General features: G+C 44.3%; 1 protein-coding gene across 4 annotated transcripts in view; it reads right to left on the reverse strand.

Annotated features, from left to right (window-relative positions):
• The window catches only part of spidr (scaffold protein involved in DNA repair), a 452,785-nt gene that overhangs the window by 39,824 nt on the left and 392,775 nt on the right, over positions 1 to 20,186 (reverse strand). For all 4 annotated transcript variants that reach the window (XM_072467811.1, XM_072467809.1, XM_072467808.1 and 1 more), the window contains exons 12-14: positions 14,186 to 14,273; positions 12,778 to 12,936; positions 3,435 to 3,494 (exon numbers count right to left, since the gene is read on the reverse strand). In XM_072467811.1, the coding sequence (XP_072323912.1) occupies positions 3,435 to 3,494; positions 12,778 to 12,936; positions 14,186 to 14,273 (307 nt within the window). The remainder of the gene's footprint in view (positions 1 to 3,434; positions 3,495 to 12,777; positions 12,937 to 14,185; positions 14,274 to 20,186) is intronic.

The raw sequence follows: 20,186 nt of genomic DNA on the forward strand, positions 1-20,186 counted from the left end.
ACACATTTACTAATACCACCTGCACCCCCTCCAGTTTCCCACTGACCATAATGTACCGACCTCCCACATCCAAAACTATTCTACTCGCCTCAAACACCACCCGCTTATTGATCAGGATCACGACCCCTCTAATCTTTGAATCCAGTCCCGAGTGAAAGACCTGACTGACCCGGCCTTTCCTCAATCTAATCTGGTCAGTTACTCTAAGGTGCATCTCCTGCAACATTACCACGTCCGCCTTCAGTCCCCTAAGATGCGCGAACACACGTGCCCTCTTGATCGGCCCATTTAACCCTCGAACATTCCAGATGATCAGCCTAGTTAGGGGGCTCATTGCCCCGCCCCCTCACCCGCCCCCTCTGTAACCCAACCCCTTTGGTAAACCGAACAAATATGCACACCCCCCGCTGCACTTCCGTGACGTGAGCTAGTCCGCCCAGTTAGCTTGATGGCCCCCATCCCTGGCGCCGGAGAGTCTCCCACCTATTGTTCCCCCCCCCCCCCCCCCCCCCGGCTCATACAAACACACTCCAACATCAAACAATCCCCACACAATTGCCCGACAGAAAAACACCAAAATCTAAACAAGCACACCTCCATCCCCCAACAGTGCAAATGAAAACCTTAACTCACTCAGCTCTGCCACTGGTCCCAAATCAATACAGAATGCATTACAAACAGCTTCCACAAAATGAAAAACGAGAAACCTTTTTTTGAAGAACAGAGAAACAAAAAGAAAGAAAATGTTGCAGCAAAGTTCAAAAGTTCTCAGTCCACCACCAGTCCTTTCCTTTTCATGAAGTCCAGCGTGTCCTCAGACGACTCAAAATAAAAGTGCTGTTCCTCGTACGTGACCCAGAGACAGGCCAGATACAACAGTCCGAACTTCCCCTTTTTCTTAAAAAGGATCAACCTAATCTGGTTGAAGCCTGCTCTTCTCCTGGCCACCTCCACACTCAGCTCTTGGTAGACCCGCAGGATACTATTGTCCCACTTACTTGGCCCACTGTAGAATGCGCTCCTTATCCAAATACCTGTGGAATCTCACCACCATTGCCCTCAAGGGGGGTCTCCCGTTTGCAGCTTCCTCGCGGGTGCTCTGTGAACCCTGTCCACCTCCAAGGGTCGGGAGAATGCCCCATCCCCCAGCAGCTTCTCAAACATATCTGCGATGTATGCTCCAGCGTCCGCTCCTTCGGACCCCTCCGGGAACCCAACGATTCTCAAGTTCTGCCGGCGGGACCTATTCTCTAGGTCCTCCACCTTCTCCAGGAGCTTCTTCTGCTGTCTCTCGGCACCCCACCTCCAAATCCACCACAGTTTGATGTTCCTCCTGCTCAGCCAGTGCGTTCTCCACCTTCTGGATCGCCCAATCTTTGGCGTCCAATCTAAGCTCTAGCTGCTCAATCGACTCTTTTATCAGGTCCAAGCAGTCCCGCTTCTGCTTCGCAAAGCCTTCCTGAATAACTTGCATCAGCTGCTCCGTTGACCGCTGGGTCGACAAACCAGAGGTCCGGTCCTCCGCCATGCTGTCTCCCACTGAAGCTTCAGCCCAAGCCTTCTCTGTCTTTCTGTTTCTGCCTTTACGAGCACTTCTAGTCCTTCTTTCCATGCTCCGATGTGGGAATTCAGTACACAATTGCCTCTGTCTTCAGTTTTACAGTTCAAGTCCGGTAGAAAATCGGGGGAAAAGTCCAAAAGTCCAACCCGAGCGGGAGCCACCAAATGTGCGACTTACTCCTTCATAGCCGCCACTGGAAGTCCCGATAGCCACAATTGTTAACGGTATTTATTAGAACCAGGAACGTCCTCAGCCCAAGCTCCTTCAGCTATTCCATCAATGACCTATTCTCCATCACAAGGTCAGTAGTGGAATTGTCAGCAGGCAATTTCAATATTCCACTCCATTTATCTCTCCAATATTGGAACAGTCCGTGGAAAATTTGCAGGATTAGGTTGACAAATAGCGGTTTCATTCATGCATAGCCCATACTATCTTGAGTTTCAAAAAATGCGAGGTGACCTCAATGAAACATATAAGACTCTGAAAGGATTAACAGGGTAGCCACTGCAATTGTTCCCTCTGGCTGGGAAATCTAGAACATGGGAACAGGATAATGGGTCAATCATTTAGGACTGAGGTGAAGAGAAATTTCTTCACTCAAAGGGTTGTGAATCTTCATAAGTCTCTACCCCAGATGGTTCTGGATGCTCCTTCATAGAATATGTTCACGGTGAAGTAAGACAACATTTTTGGTTTCGGAGGGAAACAAGGGATATGGAGAACAGGCAGGAAAGTGGAGTTGAGCAGAAAATCAGCTTTGACTGTATTGAATGGTAGCACAGAATTGAGAGATCCCATGGCCCATTCCTGTTTGCAATGCTGTGTGATTCAGGTCCTACTTCTTATGTTCCTATGTAAACAGACAAGCAATCGTGTCCATTTTGGACAGGGAAGAATAACTGCAACAAATGGAACTCGAATGTCTAAACAAAAACTAGCTTTCATCGCACCTTCATTTTAAACAGTTGAGTAATACGTTGATTGGTTGTTTGAATTTTGCTTCCCCAGCATCTGAAGAGCTGGTGAATTCCACTCAGCTCTTAGTGTGCTCACCTGTAGTCTAAAATTATGTGATAGAAACCATATTGAAACATCGCAATCAATAGTTCCAGCATATAACTGGTTTGTAGAATGGAAGAGTAACTAATTAACATTCAGCAAAGAAGGATGCACCAGTCATAATAACAGAGTTTGCAGGGATGCTCTTGGAAAGCCCAATTCAAGAACAAACTAACAATGATTTATATTTTGATCCATAAGATAATCCAGGATAGCCAACTTTCAGAACACTGAGATAAATGATGCAGAGTTGAGCAACAAAATTCAAACAACTGAATAAATTACACAGAATAACATTTAAAAATTAACTTTGATATAGTGCCTCTCAAAAACTCAGGATCTCTCAAAGCAGTTTACCAATGAAGTACTTATTGCAGTGTAGTCATTGTCATAATGTGGAAATATACCAGCCAATTTGTACACAGAAAGATCTCACAAGCAGCAATGTATTAATGACCAGATAATATTTCAGTGATATTTATTAAGATATATCTATTGACCATGACACCAAGGAAAAATCACCTGCTCTTCTTCCAAATATTTGATGAGATCATTTAAGTACATTGAGAGAGCAGACTGGACCTTAGTTTAATACCTCATCCACAGGATGGCACCACAGGCAGTCCATCAACCCCCGGTACTGCACTGAAACGCCACACTCAAAGACTTGTAGTTTCAACCTTTTGACAGAGACATGAGAGTTCTACCACAGTTGTTCAAATATCTACTCAGTCGCACGAAAATCATAGAAAATATTGAAAATGTACCATGACATTTTAAAAAGTATATACGCAAATAAATCGGTTCATACCTGAAGCCTTCTGTAAATGACTTCTGCACTGAAACTACACCGATGTCTTTCGGGCACATGCTGAAATTAGATAGAAAAACATGGTAAAATTTAAGTAAAATTTGCACTGCACATGCATTCATATTTGCTGCATGATGGGCCCAGTTTAGCTCAGTTGGCAGGACAGCTGGTTCGCGGTGCAGAGCGAGGTCAACAGCACCGTTTCAATTCCTGTTCCGGCTAAGGTTATTCATGAAGGCCCACCTTCTCAACCTGTCCCTCGCCTGAGATGTGGCGATCCTTAGGTTAAATCACCACCAGACAACTGTCCCTCTCAAAGGGAAAAACAGCTTATGGTCATCTGGGACTGTGGCAACTTTACTTACTTTATGATGAAAAGTTAGTAGTTCAAATTACTTGTATGTGCAGAACACCATTTCTTTGAATATGAAATGGAATATTCTGTTTCTTAAAAATAACTTTATAGTTTAGTTTCGGCAAAAGGATGTTTTTTAAATAGGGCATTGTCATAATGCTCACTGTTACCATTTTCTAGCAAAAACAATCTAATTTTTATACAATCCTAATCATCCATATTTTATATTTTAAAACCCTCCTTGATGATGAATGTTATAAATTTTTGATCTACCTGAGTTATTCCCTTGGGTTCAGATTTTCTAAATGGTCTGAATGGTTTGCTGCTTTTCAAGAAAGGAGGGAGAGAGAAAGCAGGGAACTACAAGCCAGTTCGCCATTAGGAAAGTGCTCAAATCAATTATTGATAGGGTGGCACAGTGATTAGCACTGCTGCCTCACGGCGTCAAGGACCCAGTTCAATCCCAGTCCCGGGTCACTGTCCATGTGGAGTTTACACATTCTCCCTGTGTTTGGATGGGTCTCACCCCCACAACCCAAAGATATGCAGGGTAGGTGGATTAGCCATACTAAATTGCTCCTTAATTGGAATTAAAAAAAAAAAAAAGAATCAATTATTGATAGTCTTAACAATGCACTTAGGAAAGTTTAGTATGACTTGAACATGTTAATATGGTTTACAGAAGGAAAATTCTATTTGACAAATTGAGCTTTTTGAGGATGTGACTATAAGGTAAGGTAAAGTAGATGCCGTATACCTGGATTTCCAAAAGACTTTAGGGAAGATAAGGGCTCATGGTGTTGGGGTTAATATATTAGCCTGGATGGAGGATTGCTCAACAGACAGGAGACAAAGAGTGGGCACAAACGGGGCATTGCCAAGTTAGAAGGCTGTGACTGGTGGAGTGCTGCAAGGGTCAGTGCTGGGGCCTCAGCTATTTCTAATCTATATTAATTACTTAAATGAAGACTCAAAGAGTCACGTATCTAGGTTCTCTGATGAAACAAAGCTAGATGGAAAAGGAGACTGTAGGGAGAATACAGAGAGGTTGCAAAGATATATCGATATGTTGAATGAGTGGGCAACAAGATGGTAGATGGAGTAAAATGTGCGGAAGTGTGAGGTTATTAACTTTGGTCCTGAAGTAGAATTTTAAAAAAAAGTGAAATTAGCAAACATTGATGTTCAGAGAGATTTTGGTGTAATCATACGAATGCAGAAATTTAGCATTCAGGTGCAGCAAACAATTAGGAAGGCAAATCACTGTAGGCTTTTACAGCAAGGGGATTGTAGTACAGGAATAAATTGGTCTTGCTATAATTGTACAAGGCTTTGGTGAGATCACATCTGGAATACTCTGTGCAGTTTTCATCTTCATATTTAAGTAAGGATATACTTAAATTGGAAGCAGTACAGTGAAAGTTCACCAGATTGAGAGGTTGAGTAATTGGGCCCATATTCTCTGGAGTGTAGAAGAATGAGAGGTAATCACATTGAAACATACAAAATTCTGAGGGGGCTCGATGTAGTTAGGGACTATTAACATTTTAAAATGAAATCTGAAAACCCATCAATTAACCGACAGGAACATGCCACAAGATTTAACGTTTTTAAACAAAAGCCAACTTCACTGCATATAAAAAGAATTAAAGTAAAGATCATTACCGTAATACAATGGTGTACAAAAACTTGTGGTATAAACTCAGTTCTACCCCGGCCCCTGTCCAAAAGTTCCCTTAATTCATGAAATATTGAAGGTTCACTGACTTTTCTCGGGACCAATCCAACCTCCACTCTCAGGAATTCACTTTGATTTCTCTTCAGTGTTCAAGCTATTAACCAAGGTACAAGGTTTTAAGGAGGTCCTTCCATTCATTAGTTTTTGGCTAAGTGATCCTCCAATTTCTTTACCAACATGAACTCCGGATTCCACAACTCCAGCACGGGCCTCCCTGAGATAAATTGCACAGTGGCTTAAACATCTCCAATGTGCCACTGTTATGGTTTCAACTGCAACCAAGCTGAACACTTCCAGAACTCCCAGTGCAACTACGTTAACTGCTTTTTATTGAGGATTACTGTAGAACCCTTCCTTTAGCTTCCAGCTGAATAAATATTCGTAAATTATCTCCTTCCAATTTTGACTTATACTGATAACCAGCTCCAACTCACATCCTGCATAAAGACTAATGGACCTAGGATTTACTCTATTTCAGATGTAGATCTTAGTTTATCCCTTGACTTCCATGGAGCTACAAGCCACGTACGGCCTAAAGCTGAGAGCATTTAAAAAAAAAAAAATTTTTTATTCTCCTTTTTCACATTTTCTCCCACATTTACATCCATCAACAATAAACAATAATCAGCAAGATATGTCAGTCCCCATAATAACAACGATCCCATTTACCCACCAACCCCCAAACCTCAACCCGCATGTTTACATAAACAAATGACAAAAAGGAATCAGGGTTTACCCGTAGTCACCCTTAATCTTACACAGCACTACACCCCCCCCCCCCCCCCCCCCCCCCCAACCCCAGGTCTCCAGCCCCTCCCGTCCACTGCTTCTTGTAAAACTCCTCCTCCCAACCTCGGTTCCTTCCCCCCAACTTTCCACCCCGGCTAGACCACTCGGACCCTGTTCTGCCAGGCTCCGATGGCCGCAGCCCCTCCCCCCACCTCACTCCCGTTCACTGGCCGGCTTAAACCGGCCAGCGTGGAGGCCCCCGCCCGGGTCCCTTTCCCACTTGCCCGGCCTTAGGAAAGCCCAAAGATCCCCTTTTAGCACACAAACCCCGCATATCCACCTACACCCCAAAGAACCCTCATTTCGAGTGAAAGTCCCGTCCCTTCCCTTGCCCAAATATATACCACATTGGCTCCTTTAGCCTCTACACCCGCGCACAGTAATACAAAAAAGAAGAAAATACAGTCATGAGGTTACATCGGCACATGGCCATTCCTCAATTTGTCAGTTCTGCCACAGTCCTTCTGCTTTCGCAAACTCCTCCGCTGCTTCCGCCGTTCCAAAATAAAAGTCCCTGAGCTTGTAAGTCACCCTCAGCTTCGCTGGATATACAATGCCGCACCGCACCTTGCTAATGTACAGTGCCCTCTTCACCCGGTTGAAGGCAGCCCGCTTCCTTGCCAGCTCCACCGTAAAGTCCTGGTATACACGTATACCAGCTCCAGCCCACTGCACCACCCGCTTCTGCTTGGCCCAGCTCAGGACCTTCTCCTTCACCCTGTACCTACGGAAGCACAGAGTCACTGCCCTTGGTGGCTCACTCGCCTTTGGTACAGGCCTCCACGACCGATGAGCCCAATCAAGTTCATATCGGGAGGGATCCTCCCCCTCCCCCAATAGTTTTGCCAGCATCGCGGCAAAATACTCAGTCGGCTTCGGTCCTTCAACTCCTTCGGGCAACCCAACAGTCCTCAAATTCTGTCGCCTGGATCTGTTTTCCAGGTCTTCCATTTTTCCTCGCAGATCCTTGTTAGTGTCCATCACCTTCCGCATCTCTTTCCCCATCGAGGCAAGTTGATCACCGTGCTGCAATACCGTCTCCTCCACTTCCTTCAGCGCCTCCCCTTGCTCTCGCACCTCCGCCACTGCGCTCGCCACCTCCGTCCTCACCGGGGAAACCGCCTCCTCCACCAGCACACTCAAAACCTCCCTCTCTCAAAAGCTCCTTCCTCACCGTCTCCATGCATTTCGAAATCTGCGCCGACTGCTTTTCAAATTCCGCAGCCATTACCTTAGTTATTTCTTCAGCCGTAAGCAGTGCGGCGTTCCCTGGTGCTCCAGCCTCCATTTTCCTTGGTGACCTTCAGCTGTTTTTTTATCGGCCGTTTTTTTTGCTCACCCTCGACAATTTTTCTTTGTTTTTTTTTTCCTCCTGTGTCTTCACTGTGCCTCCTCCGTGCCATCTCCCTGCTTCTGCCGCCTCCGTGGACCCTGGGACCGGGCTTAAAGCCCCGAAAATGCCGTTCCCGAACGGGAGCCCTCCATTGTGCGGCCGCCTCCCGCTCGCCGTCACCGTAAGTCCCTGACAGAGCATTTTAGTTGCTTTTCCAACCTTGCCTACTCGACCCATATCCTTGATAATGTGACATACACAACCAGTTCCCAGGTAGAAATGCAAATTAACTATCCTTTAATGCCAAAGCTTTCCTTAATAACTTATCCTTTATTGAATAACTACAAACTTCATGTCTCCAGTTCTTTAGCTAAGTACATTCACAAAGAGTTTATGATCTCACCTTTCCAAATGTTAATGTCTTAGGTCAACATGGCCTCAACCTTTTAAGTGTAATAAATTCCAAGCTTGTTTGAATTGTATTTATTTACAAATAATCACAACATATGGTAGATGCTGAGAGATGGTTTCGGTTTGCCGGGAATCTAAAATACAGGGTCACAGTCTCAGAATGTCAATCATTTCAGGTTGAGATGGGGAGAACTTATTTCACTCAAAGAATTAAGAACCTTTGGAATTCTCTACCCCAGAGAGTTGTGGGATTCTCTATCATTAAATACATTTAAGGCTGGGTAGACAGATTTTTGGTCTCTCAGGGAATCAAAGAATATGGGGAGTGTGTAGGAAAGTGGAGTTGAAACCTCAGATAAGCCATGATCTGAATGGTAGAGCAGGCTTCACAGGCTGTATGTTTTATTCCTGATCCAATGAGCAGAATTTTCTTGCCCAAAAGTCATTTCCTGGCAGTGTAATTTTCAGCTCCTGACCTTTCATAGCAGGTTGGGTAGCCTGCTGCACCATGTCATAACCCACATTTGCATTGATTTGAATATCATGAATACTCATTAAAAATACAGTTTGCCAGAATCACTGTGGCGACGCAGGGGTTTCAGAAGGGGTTAAAAGGGCAAAACCACGATTGGGGTGGGTGGTGCTGAGACAGGAAAGAGGCAAGGGAAAGGGCTGGAAGGCAATGGTTTAACTTGAAGGGGAGTGACTGGGGAGCACTCAGATGCTTGATTTTTTTTTTGGGGGGTGGGGTGTAGAACTGGCTGGGGAAGCGAGCACAAAGTTTGTTTTGGGATGTTGTACCCCACCAAGTTGTGGGTGACATTCCAGGGGATTTTCAGACAACAGAAGAAGCAAATGATTTTAAAAAGAAAATGCTGGAAAATCTCAGGAGGCCTGGCAGCATCTGTAGGGAGAGAAAAGAGCTAACTTTTCGAGTCCAATGACTCTTTGTTAAAGTTAATAGAGAAAGTGGGAAATATTTATACTGTGGAGTGAGAATGAAAGATGAGTCATAGCCACAGAAACCCAGGGCAACCGTTTTCTTTTTGGTTTCAGATTCCAGCATCTGCAGTAATTTGCTTTTCGGCAAATGATTTTGACCGGGACCAAGGGCTGGGGAGGTTGAGGGATGGTTTGAGTTGTATCTTTTCACGGTTTGTCAAGATTTTATTAAATTGTATTGCTATTATGTTATTGATTTTTTTTGAAAATGTTAAAAATTGAATAAAAATACTTTAAAATTTTTAAAATTGATTTTCGCCTATATGTGTGATGATGATGATGATGTGCATTTCTTGCTGTGGTTGGGTTTTTCTGCCCACGATACCCAGTTAGGAAAAGGTAGTGGGGAGCTTTGGGAAGGTGGGGAACGTGGGACTCCTTGTCACGGTGGGGAGCGTGATGAGTTGACAAGGGGAGTGGCTGGAGTAAAAGGAGCGGGGCATGGGTGAGATGGGTGGTGGAGGTGAGATCCTTTGTTTGGGCCTCCAGGTAGGAGTCCCCATGCTCGTATGATATGCTAGTAAATGTAAACAGAGTGGGGGAGGGGGCTGTGCTGAGTATCCAGGGAAGGAAGGTGGGGAGCAGTAGGGGGAAAGGAGAGGGAGGGGTAGGTTGGCGATGCAGTTGTTTTTTCAGTTGGATCTAGGGGAAGATGGAGGGGGCAGCCATTTTGGTGGGCTCAAGTCAGCTGGGGAGTGGATAATTGGGTGGGTGTGGGAGTTGGAGATGATGGCGGATCTTAATAGAGCAGGAGGTCGAAAGCCTCAGGTTAGGATTGTAACCTGGAATGTCTGAGAGTTGAGTGGGCCAGTCAAAAGATCCAGGGTGTTTACGTACCTAAAGAGTTTAAACACAGATGTGATTTTGTTGCAGGAAACACATTTGTGAGTAAAAGATCAGGTACGGTTGAGGAAGGGGTGGGTGGCACAAAGTTTCCACTCAGGGTTTGATTCTAAGGCAAGGGGGTGTGGTCGTGATGTTATTCAGTAAAAAAGTGGCATTTACAGTGATGAGAGAGGTGCAGGACTTGGGGGGGGGGGGGGGGGGGGGGGGTTTAGGGGTAGGTTTGCGATGGTGAGTGGGAGGTTGGCGGGATGCCGGTGATTCTGGTCAATGTGCATGCGCCCAATAGGGATGATGGGGACTTCATGAAAAAGTTACTAGCAAACATCCCAGATCTGGATTCCCACAAGGTAATAATGGGGGGTGATTTTAAACGTGTGCTGGGCCAGTCAAAGCCCAAGTCTGTGACGAGAACAGGGATGGCGAAGTTAGTGGTGTTTATGTAACACTTGGGAGGGATTGACCAAATGGAGGTTTAGGCACCTGGGTGAGAGAGAATACTCCTTTTTCACCCATGTCCACCGGGTATACTCGAGAATTGATTTATTTTGTGGTGGGGAAGGAGGTGCTGGTGGAGATGATGAGGACAGGGTGTGCAGGTATAGTCATCTTGATCATATGCTGCATTATGTTGATGTTAGGCTGGACAGTAGCATAGTGGTTAGCATTGTTGCTTCACAGCACTGTTGCTTCACAGTGCCAGGGACCCGGGTTCGATTCCCGTCTTGGGTCACTGTCTGGGTGGAATCTGCACGTTCTCCCCGTGTCTGTGTGGGTTTCTTCCGGGTACTCGGGTTTCCTCCCACAAGTCCTGAAACATGTGCTTGTTAGGTGAATTGGGCATTCTGAATTCTCCATCAGTGTACCCGAACAAGCGCCGTAGTGTGGCTACTAGGGGATTTTCACAGTAACTTCATTGCAATGTCAATATAAGCCTACTTGTGACACTAATAAAGATTATTATTATTGAGTTGGGGTGGGTACAGAGACCGGGGTGGAGAATCGATTCGGGGTTATAGACAGATAATTTTTTTTAAAGCAATTGGCTATAAAGGATTATGTAGAATTCAATCAAAGTGATGGGGTCTCTGCAGTCACGTTCTGTGAGGTGCTGAAGGCGGTGGTCCAGAGTGGTGGGGGTGATTGCGTTTAAGGCCCGTAAGATAAGGTTGAGAGAGACGAGCAGGGGAGGTTGCTGGAGGGTATTGTGGAGGTGGACCGTAGATACTCGGCGGCCACACTAGGGAGCTTTTGGCAGAAAGGAAGGACTGATAGGGGCAGTTTGACTGATTGATGGTGAGAAAGGCGGTAGGTCAGCTCCATAGCGAAGAAGTGCCCAATACAAGTATGGTGAGAAGGCTAGTTAGCTGCTGGGACATCGCTTGAGGAAACAAGTGGCAGCACAGGACATTGCGCAGGTGAGGGCGGCAGAGGGCGGGGGGGGCACGCGTTTTTTGAAGACTTTTACGGGGTTGTATAGTTCTGAGCCTGGGGTGGAAAAGGCGGATATGGGGTATTTCGTGGATGGGTTAGTGTTCTCGGAGATGGGGGAGGAGAGGCGGCAGGTGTTGGAGGAGCCACTAAAATTGCAGGATATAGTAGAGGGGATGGGGTTGAGTCAGCTGGGGAAGGTGTCAGGGCTGGATGGCTTCCCGGCCAAATTTTATAAACACTTTTTGGGGGAGTTGTCCCCACACCTCCTGAGTATGTTTCATGAGGCATTGGAGAGGGGGGCAAGCTACAGGACATGCTGGCGCAGGCCTCTATTTCTTTGATTCCAAAGAAAGACAAGAACCCATTGGAATGCAGATCATACAGGCTCATCCTGCTATTAAATACGAATGTAAAGATTCTGGCCATGTTCCTGGCCAGGCAATTGGAAGGGTGTGTGTCGGAGATAGTGGCAGAAGATCAGACAGGGTTTATGAAGGGGCGGCAGTTCTCCAGCAACTGGATGTGGTCATGACCCCGTCGGGCAGTAGGATGCTGGAGGTCATAGTATCGATGGATGAAGGAGAAGGCCTTCAATTCAGTGGTGATATTTGTTCGAGACCTTGAGGAGTTTTGGGTTCGGGCCGACATTTGTGACATGGATATGATTACTCTATGCATCCTCCAAGGCGAGTGTACAAATGAATGGGTGGAGTCAATATTTTTTAAGCTAGATAGGGGAACGAGGCAGGGATACCTGCAGTCACAATATTGTTTGCACTGGCTATAGAGCATTGGCGATTGCGCTTTGCGCCTCGGAGGAGTGGCAGGGGATTGTGAGGGGGGTAGGGAGCTTAGGGTGGCGTTATATGCAGACAGTTGCTGCCATACATAGTGGATTCATTCGATGGGAAAAATTATGACATTGCTGGGAAAATATGGGGTCTTCGCAGGGTATAAATTGAACATAGGAAATAGTGAGATTTTCCTGGTGAATGAGTTAGGAAGGAACACAAATTTGGGGGCCCTGCCATTCAAGATTGCCAGTGTTCAGTTTATGTATTTGGGGATCCAGATTGTGCATAACTGGGTGACAATGCACAGATGGAACCTAACAGGACTGGTGGAAGGGGTCAAGGGGGATCGAAAGAGGTGGGATACCTTGCCCTGAGTCGCTGGCAGGGAGAGCACAGGTTGTAAAAATGAATGTGTTGCCCATGTTCCTGTTTATTTTTCAATCTCTCCAAAATTTAATTTCTAAGGCCTTTTTTTGGAGGGTGGATGGACTAATCTTGACCATAAAATCTCCTTGACCTGGGATGGGACTCGAATCTGGAGCTACTGGCTCAGCTGCAGCAACGCTACCAACTGCACCGCAAGACCTTCAATTCTTCCATAGAAGCTTAACATTATTTGGCATATTCACAGAACATCTAATTACCTGACAAATATGCTTTAAATCATGCAGTGTTGAAGGTTGATAGAGGTCAGAGACACTTTCATTCTGAAGCACATCTACTCCCCCTTCCCCTGGAAGAGGGGTAAGTATATAGCAAAAACTCGGAGCGGGCAGAAACATGTCAGTGGACAAATCTACATGCTAGAAAAAAAAAAAATCACCTCGTGTTAGGAGAATTACATCTAATCTAGATTGCAAATGACATACAGTGCTGAATTATTTTTGTAAAATTTTCCTTTATTTAATCTATTCAAACATTATTGACAATAAGAAGGGATATCGCCATTTTGAGGGCAAGAAGAATTGGTAACGAATGCAGTTTTGCAAGGATCACTAGAACCCTCAAGCAATTATTTTTAAAAGATTGTAATGAATTTTAATGCAAACAATATTTCTTAACTTTCAAAAACCACTTTAAACACAGTACAATCAATTCAACTGATTAATCAGCTACCAAAGAAATATGTCATACAATTAAACATTTAACAAGGAAAGTGAAGTTAAAACAATGCTCATGGGATGTGACTGTAGCTGGAGACACCAGAAGGTGGTAGTGAGCAATATTCTTGAACTGTTGAAGTCCACATGGTGAAGGTACATGCACAGGGCTATTAGGAAGGGAGTTCCAGGATTTTAACTTTGTTTATTCTGATTATGAGAGTAATGCTGTATTATTTTTTGATAGCCAATGTAATTTAAAAATGATTACTGCTTACTGTCATAGCAACTAAAATATAGATATGCTCCGGTCAATATTATAGTTGGCCCCATGTATCAAATCAGAAAATGGGCTCCAGAGCAAGTATCCTAATCCATGCTATTGAAAGTTGCAGAATTTTATTTTTGAAAAATATTTTTATTGGCATTTTGCACTTATTATTCAAACTCTGCAGAATAAAGGTGGCACGGTGTTAGCACTGCTGCCTCACAGTGCCAGGGACGCGGGTTCAATTCTAGTCTTGGGTCACTGTCTGTGCAGAGTCTGCACATTTTCTCCGTGTCTGCTCCGGTTTCTTCTGGGTGCTCCGGTTTCCTCTCACAAGTCCAGAAAGATGTGCTGTTAGGTGAATTGGACATTCTGAATTCTCCTTCAGTGTATCCGAACAGGTGCCGGAATGTGGTGACTAGGGGATTATCACAGTAACTTCATTGCAATGTTAATGTAAGCCTACTTGTGACAATAAAGATTATTATTATTATTAATACAGAGATAAACCACCATTTTGCGATTGGTACAAAATGCCTTTGAATTCACATTACTGTAAAAGTAACAATGTAACTCTGGGTTTTCAATCTAAAATTCAGCAGGAGAACGCTCACAGGAGTTAATCTCACATTAAAGATAGTGCCTGTTGAATATGCATCCATGGTTTTTATATATTCGTATTACCTCTTGGCTGCCTTGGCTTTGGCCATGGACCTTTGGAGGAATCAATGGAGGCCAGAGACTATCAATCAGACTGAAGAGTCCTGAAGACCTGAGAGATAGCATACAAGTCAGATCAAAACGCAATAAAAAATTTCTTATACAAAAACCACAAGAAATGGACAAAAAAACATGTTTTAAACATCATTGTTGTTTAAAGGAGGAAAAACGAAAGACACATTAATTTAACTCCTTTAAGACCACTGGATGTCCCTAAGCACTTTACAATCAAAGTATTACTTTTGAAGTGGGATCATTGTTGTAACATAGGAAATACAGAAGCCAATTTCCAGACACGAAACTCACTAACAGTAGCATACCAGAAAATCAGCTTTTATGACGTTGATTGAGGGATAAATCTTGGACAGGACACTTGGGATAACTCCCTACTCTTCAAAATAGTTCCATGGAACTTTTACGTCCAGCTGAAAGGGCTTGATTCAACATCTCAACTGAAAGGTGACAACTCTGACACTGCAGCACTCACTCGGTACTGCACTGCACTGCTGTGCCAAGGTTCTACCCACAACATTCTGACTCAATGGTGAGGGTACCAGCTTCTGAGTCATGATGACACATAAATCTTGAAATGTTTCCTCTATATTAACCATAATACAATAATATTCTTTATCAGTGTCACAAGTAGGCTTACATTAACACCGCAATGAAGTTACTGTGAAGATCCCCTCGTCGCCACCCTTGGGTACACTGAGGGAGAATTCAGAATGTCCAATTCACCTAACGAGCACATCTTTCAGGACTTGTGGGAGGAAACCGGAGCACCCGGAGGAAACCTATGCAGACACAGGGAGAATGTGCAGACTCCACACAGACAGTGACTCAAGCAGGGAATCGAACCATGGTCCCAGGCGCTATGAGGCAACAGTGCTAACCACTGTGCTACCATGCTGCCATCTTCTCAGAAAGAAACATTTGCAGTTATATAACACCCCTAGAACAACCCAATATGCATATAGTACGTTGCACACCCCTAGGAGCCAAAAATACTTTGTAGCCAATGAATTATTTTGAATGGTGGCACAGTTGTTTTGTGGGCCTATGTGGCAATCAATCTGAATACAGTAAAGTATCACAAACAGCAGTGTGATAGAAGGTTGTGCTTAAGAACATGAGAATTAGGAGCAGGAGTCAACCATGTGGACCCTCGAGGCTGCTCCACCATTCAATATGCCCATGGCTGTGTTTCTACCTCAACCAAACTTTGCTGCCCACTACGCATATCTCTTGATTCCCTGAGAGATAAGTGCCTCTCTCAGTCTTGAAAATACTCATTGATGGAGCATCGACAACTGTCTGGGGTAGACAATTTCAAAGATTTACAATGTTTTGATTAAAGACATTTCTCAGCTCAGCCCTGAACGATCGATCTGCTATCCCAACTGTGTCCCCGGTGTACTAGATTCCAATGTCTAGCCTGTCAAGCTCCTTCAGGAGCTTGGATGCTTCAATAAAATCACCTCTCATTCTACTTAATCCAGAGAGTATAGACCCAATTTACTCAACCCGTCATAACAGGACAAGCTCTTCATCCCATGGAACAATCTAGTCACCATTTCTTGTACCATCTTCCAGGCATGTATATCCTTCCTGACATATGGAGACCTAAACTGTGCTCATTACTCTACATGTGGTCTCACCAAAGTCCTATACAATTTCAGCAAGACTTCCTTATTCTTGTACTCTAGTCTGCTTGCAATAAAGGCCAACGTGACATTTACCTTTTACCTTCTAATTGCTTGCTGTAGCTGCATCCTAGCTTTCTGCGTTCCTTTTACGAGTCTGTCTGAACACGCATTTAAAAACTTCCCGCCTTTTAAAAAATATTCTGCTTTTCTATTCTTATTATTAAACTGAATAACCTCACACCTCCCCACAATTTAATCCATCTGCCACCATGTTGCCCACTTTTTTAACCTGTCTATATCTCTTTTTCAGCCTCTCTGTGGCCTTCTCACAGCTTACCTTCACATCTAACTTTGTGTTGTTAGCAAATTTAGATACATTACTCTTGGTTTCTTTGTCGCAAGTCATTAATATAGATTGTAAATAGATGAGGCTCTAGCTTTGATTCTTGCAGAATTCTATGAGGCACAGCCTACCAATTGGAAAATGTCCTAATTATCCCTACACTCTGCTCATCACCGTCTTTTCAAGGGCAATTAGGGATGGGCAACATATCTTGCTTTTGTCAGTGGCACACTCACATTCAATGAAAGGATATTTAAAAAAGGAACAAAGAAATGGCGCTGTTACTCTCTTCACAGTTGCTGCTTGGCCAGCTGAATATTTCTACCATTTTCTGTTTATATTTCAGATTTCCTGCATCTGCATTACTTTACTTTATTAAATGTTCCATGTTGGGCACTTGTAAGTGTGGTTATTTTCAATTCAGTGAGAAAATATTTATCACTCAATGCAAAGTATAACTTTTCTTTTACCAGAGCAGGATAGAAATAGCACATTATTGCAGGCGAATTGGTTAGTCCTAATTCACTAGGTTTTGCCATTTTTGAACTTGGAAGTGAAACCAGGAGTCATGGAGTAATAGAATATGTTAGTTGAAGATATTCTCATTTGTACTATTATTGTTTGCAGTGCTTGACGTTCACATTTTATGGATGTTGCAGTCTGGATATTTCATAGGGCTAGGTTCAAAAAAGCAGAGTTTGTTGCATAACACGAACGCCCGAATTGTGCGTAATTGTCTGACAAAACCATGGTTATGAAGAATATTGTACTGAAACCTGAGCTTTCTATGGGCTTTATGAATAGAGGCTCAGAGTACAAAAGCCAAGAAATTTTGTGAAACTTATATGAAATAGTTTGATCCCACTGTGTCTATGGTTCCCAATTTTGGGCACCCAAATAATTTGATTGGGGGGCGGGGGTGATTAGCGGCCCAGAAAGAGAAGAAACACCAGGGCCCATGTTTTTTGCCCCTGGTCGTGCCTATTTTAGGAACTCTAGCAATGTTTTATAACAGATATTCATCAGCAAAAAGACACTTGAAATCTCTTCAGTTATTTGCAGAATATAGTCTAATACTCTCAGAAGAGCTATTGCCAATGGATCAATGTGATATTTTACACTTCCCACTTAACTATGGCTTCTCCAGTTGAAATTGCCACAATAGTGTCAGTATTATCCATCTATCAATGGTATCCATAATTTGTATTTATATAGTACGTTGATGATAAGTCTCATGGTGCTCTACAGGCATGTTATAAGCTGATATTAGGGTAAATGGTCAAAGGTTTGGTCAAATAGCTAGATTTTAAGGAGCATTTTCAAACAGGAAAGGGAAACGTGGAGGCTGAGAGATAAAAGGGAAGGAACTCTGACGATCGCGATCAGGTTTTCAAGCTTTATCCAAAAGAGTTGCACCATTAAAAAAATCTTACTTTTCAAAAGCAAGTTCACAACCTGGTTAATTTGTGTTTTTTCTTATTTATTGCTTTAGACAGTGACTGTCTTAGTCTGCAAAGTGGCTTTTGAAAGAAGAAAAACCTGCTCAACCGGGGTTTAAAATTACATTGAACTGCATGACAGTATATTGAAAACAATATTATAAAAGACACTGATCAGTCAAAGTGTTAAATAAGCAAGCCCTAGCTTGTTCAGAATGTTGTTTTACAACTGATTTCTGAGCTTACCAACAATTCCCCCAACCATTTCTGGAAAAGATTTGGAGCAATCAAATAAGTACATTATTGAAGTATCACATTCACAACAATCCCACTTTCATGAAAATAAAATACAGTCCACACAGAAGCTAGGTCATAAATAAATAAAAACCAAGCAAATTAGGAGCTGTTAACCATCGGCAGTGTATTACAGTTAGACACTGACACCAGAGGGAATGAGGTGAATAGCCGCTGTCAGGAATCTAAGTAGTATAGGGCAATTACACAGGCTTGTTTGATTCCAGTCTGGATTTAAGGTGCCTGTTGCAGAGACAGTTGAAGTCATGTGATGCAGCAATTGCAGGATCGTGAAGAGGTTGCTCAGACATCCAAATCTGTGAAGCACGATCTACAGAGCCATGTAATTTACTATGTCAATCACTTTGACCAGGTTGATGAATGCAATTTACAGTTCCTACTGTTGTTCTCAACATTTTTCTTGGATTTGTCTGGCAACAAAGACCATGTCAAAAGTTCCCCTGGAATGTTTAAAGCCACACTTTGTCTTTGGAAGAATTTCCTCAGCCACAAGAAGTAGGCGATTCAGTCGAATGCCTGTCAGGGTTTTTTCCCTGCAACGGACAAGAGTCCATGATATGACTTACCTTTCTTCTTGTTGTCATAGAGCATAGAGGAGTTATTTCTCCTCCCAAATCCCTACGATGGGTGCATGGAGTCTTGATGTGAACAAACATCCGCCAGCTTGGAAGACCTCAGCTGGAATACCATTGGGGTCACCAACGTTGTTGCTTTTCAGCTGTATGAATGCTTGTTGCATTTTTCCAATCAATGCAGGTTCACCCAAGGATGCTACCACAGAGTACTGGGGGATAGATAAGGGTAACAGCTAGCACTGTGGATTCACGGTTGAGGAACTGTCCAAAATGTTCTTCCTGGACTTCCGGTGGCAGCCATGATTCGATCGGTTGCACATGAGATGGCTCCTACCTTGAGGTGCTGGTTTGGTCCTTTCTATCCAATTAATGGGAGCTTTTGATGGATAAAGTGAGGAGAGTGGTAGGTGATCAGTTCTTCCTGGATTGGGATGTTCACAGGGTATAAAATCCAGATAAAGTCCGTGAAAGCCCTGGCCCAAGAGTTGGAGGAGACCTGTGACGCAGCACACGCTGGGAAGATGGCGGAGAGGCAAGGGTCATTGTCAATGGTGAAACTGCCGATGGGGCAACTGATGAGCTTTATTAAGGAGGAATTTCGGTAGCAACGTAAAGAGATGCTGGGACATTGTTCGAGTGAGATTGAGGGGCAGATGCACCTCTATGCGGGACCTTGGATCGGGTGGAGAAGCACCTGAAGGCATCTGGGCGACGATCCAAGAAGTGGAAAAGGTGGTGCCCGACCAGAATGAAATGAAATGAAAATTGCTTATTGTCACAAGTAGGCTTCAAATGAAGTTACTGTGAAAAGCCCCTAGTCGCCACATTCCGGCGCCTGTTCGGGGAGGCTGTTACGGGAATTGAACCGTGCTGCTGGCCTGCTTTGGTCTGCTTTCAAAGCCAGCGATTTAGCCCTGTGCTAAACAGCCCCTAATGACTGGATTGTGTCACTGAAGGCTCAGATGGCGATCCTGGGGGATGTCTGCAAAGTGCTGCGTGCGATGGTGGATGACCAGGAGAATCGCGGTGGCAAACTCTTCGTACTGTGGGCCTTCTAGAGAGCGTGGAAGGAATGAGTGCCATGGGCTACGTCGCAAAGATGTTAGTGAAGTTGGAGTACAAGGTGTTCGACAGGGCCCTGGAGGTGGACTGGGCCCACGGGTCCTTGAGGCAGATGCGGAGAGTGGGGGAGCAGCCGCCACAGGCGGTGATTGTGCATATGCGCAAGTTCCAGGGCAAAAAGATCCTGGGGCGGCTCTACCATTGTACTGTTTGTACCCTCTGTATGTGTTATGCGCGGTTATGGTTGTGTTTATGCGGGTTCTTAGAGGTAATTGGGAGGGGTAGTTGTGGAGGGGTCACGATACGTTTGGTATGGTGGATGAGTTTGGGTGAGAACGGAAGGGGCGGCCATTTTGGGGGGTCTGAGCAGGGTGATGATGCCGGGTCTTAGTCGAGAGGAGAGGCAGAAGTCCCCAGTTTAGATTGTAACATGGAATGTACATAGGTTGAATGGGCCAGTCAAGTGGTCCCAGGTGTTTCCACAATGAGTTTGAAGGCGGAGGTGATTTTTGTGGGAGAATGTTCAGATGCGGTTAAGAAAGAGATGGGTGACTTCCGGGTGCGGCGATATGGAGCTAAGCCGCA

Source organism: Scyliorhinus torazame, chromosome 11 (genome assembly GCF_047496885.1).
Source record: "Scyliorhinus torazame isolate Kashiwa2021f chromosome 11, sScyTor2.1, whole genome shotgun sequence".
Lineage (NCBI taxonomy): Eukaryota > Metazoa > Chordata > Chondrichthyes > Carcharhiniformes > Scyliorhinidae > Scyliorhinus > Scyliorhinus torazame.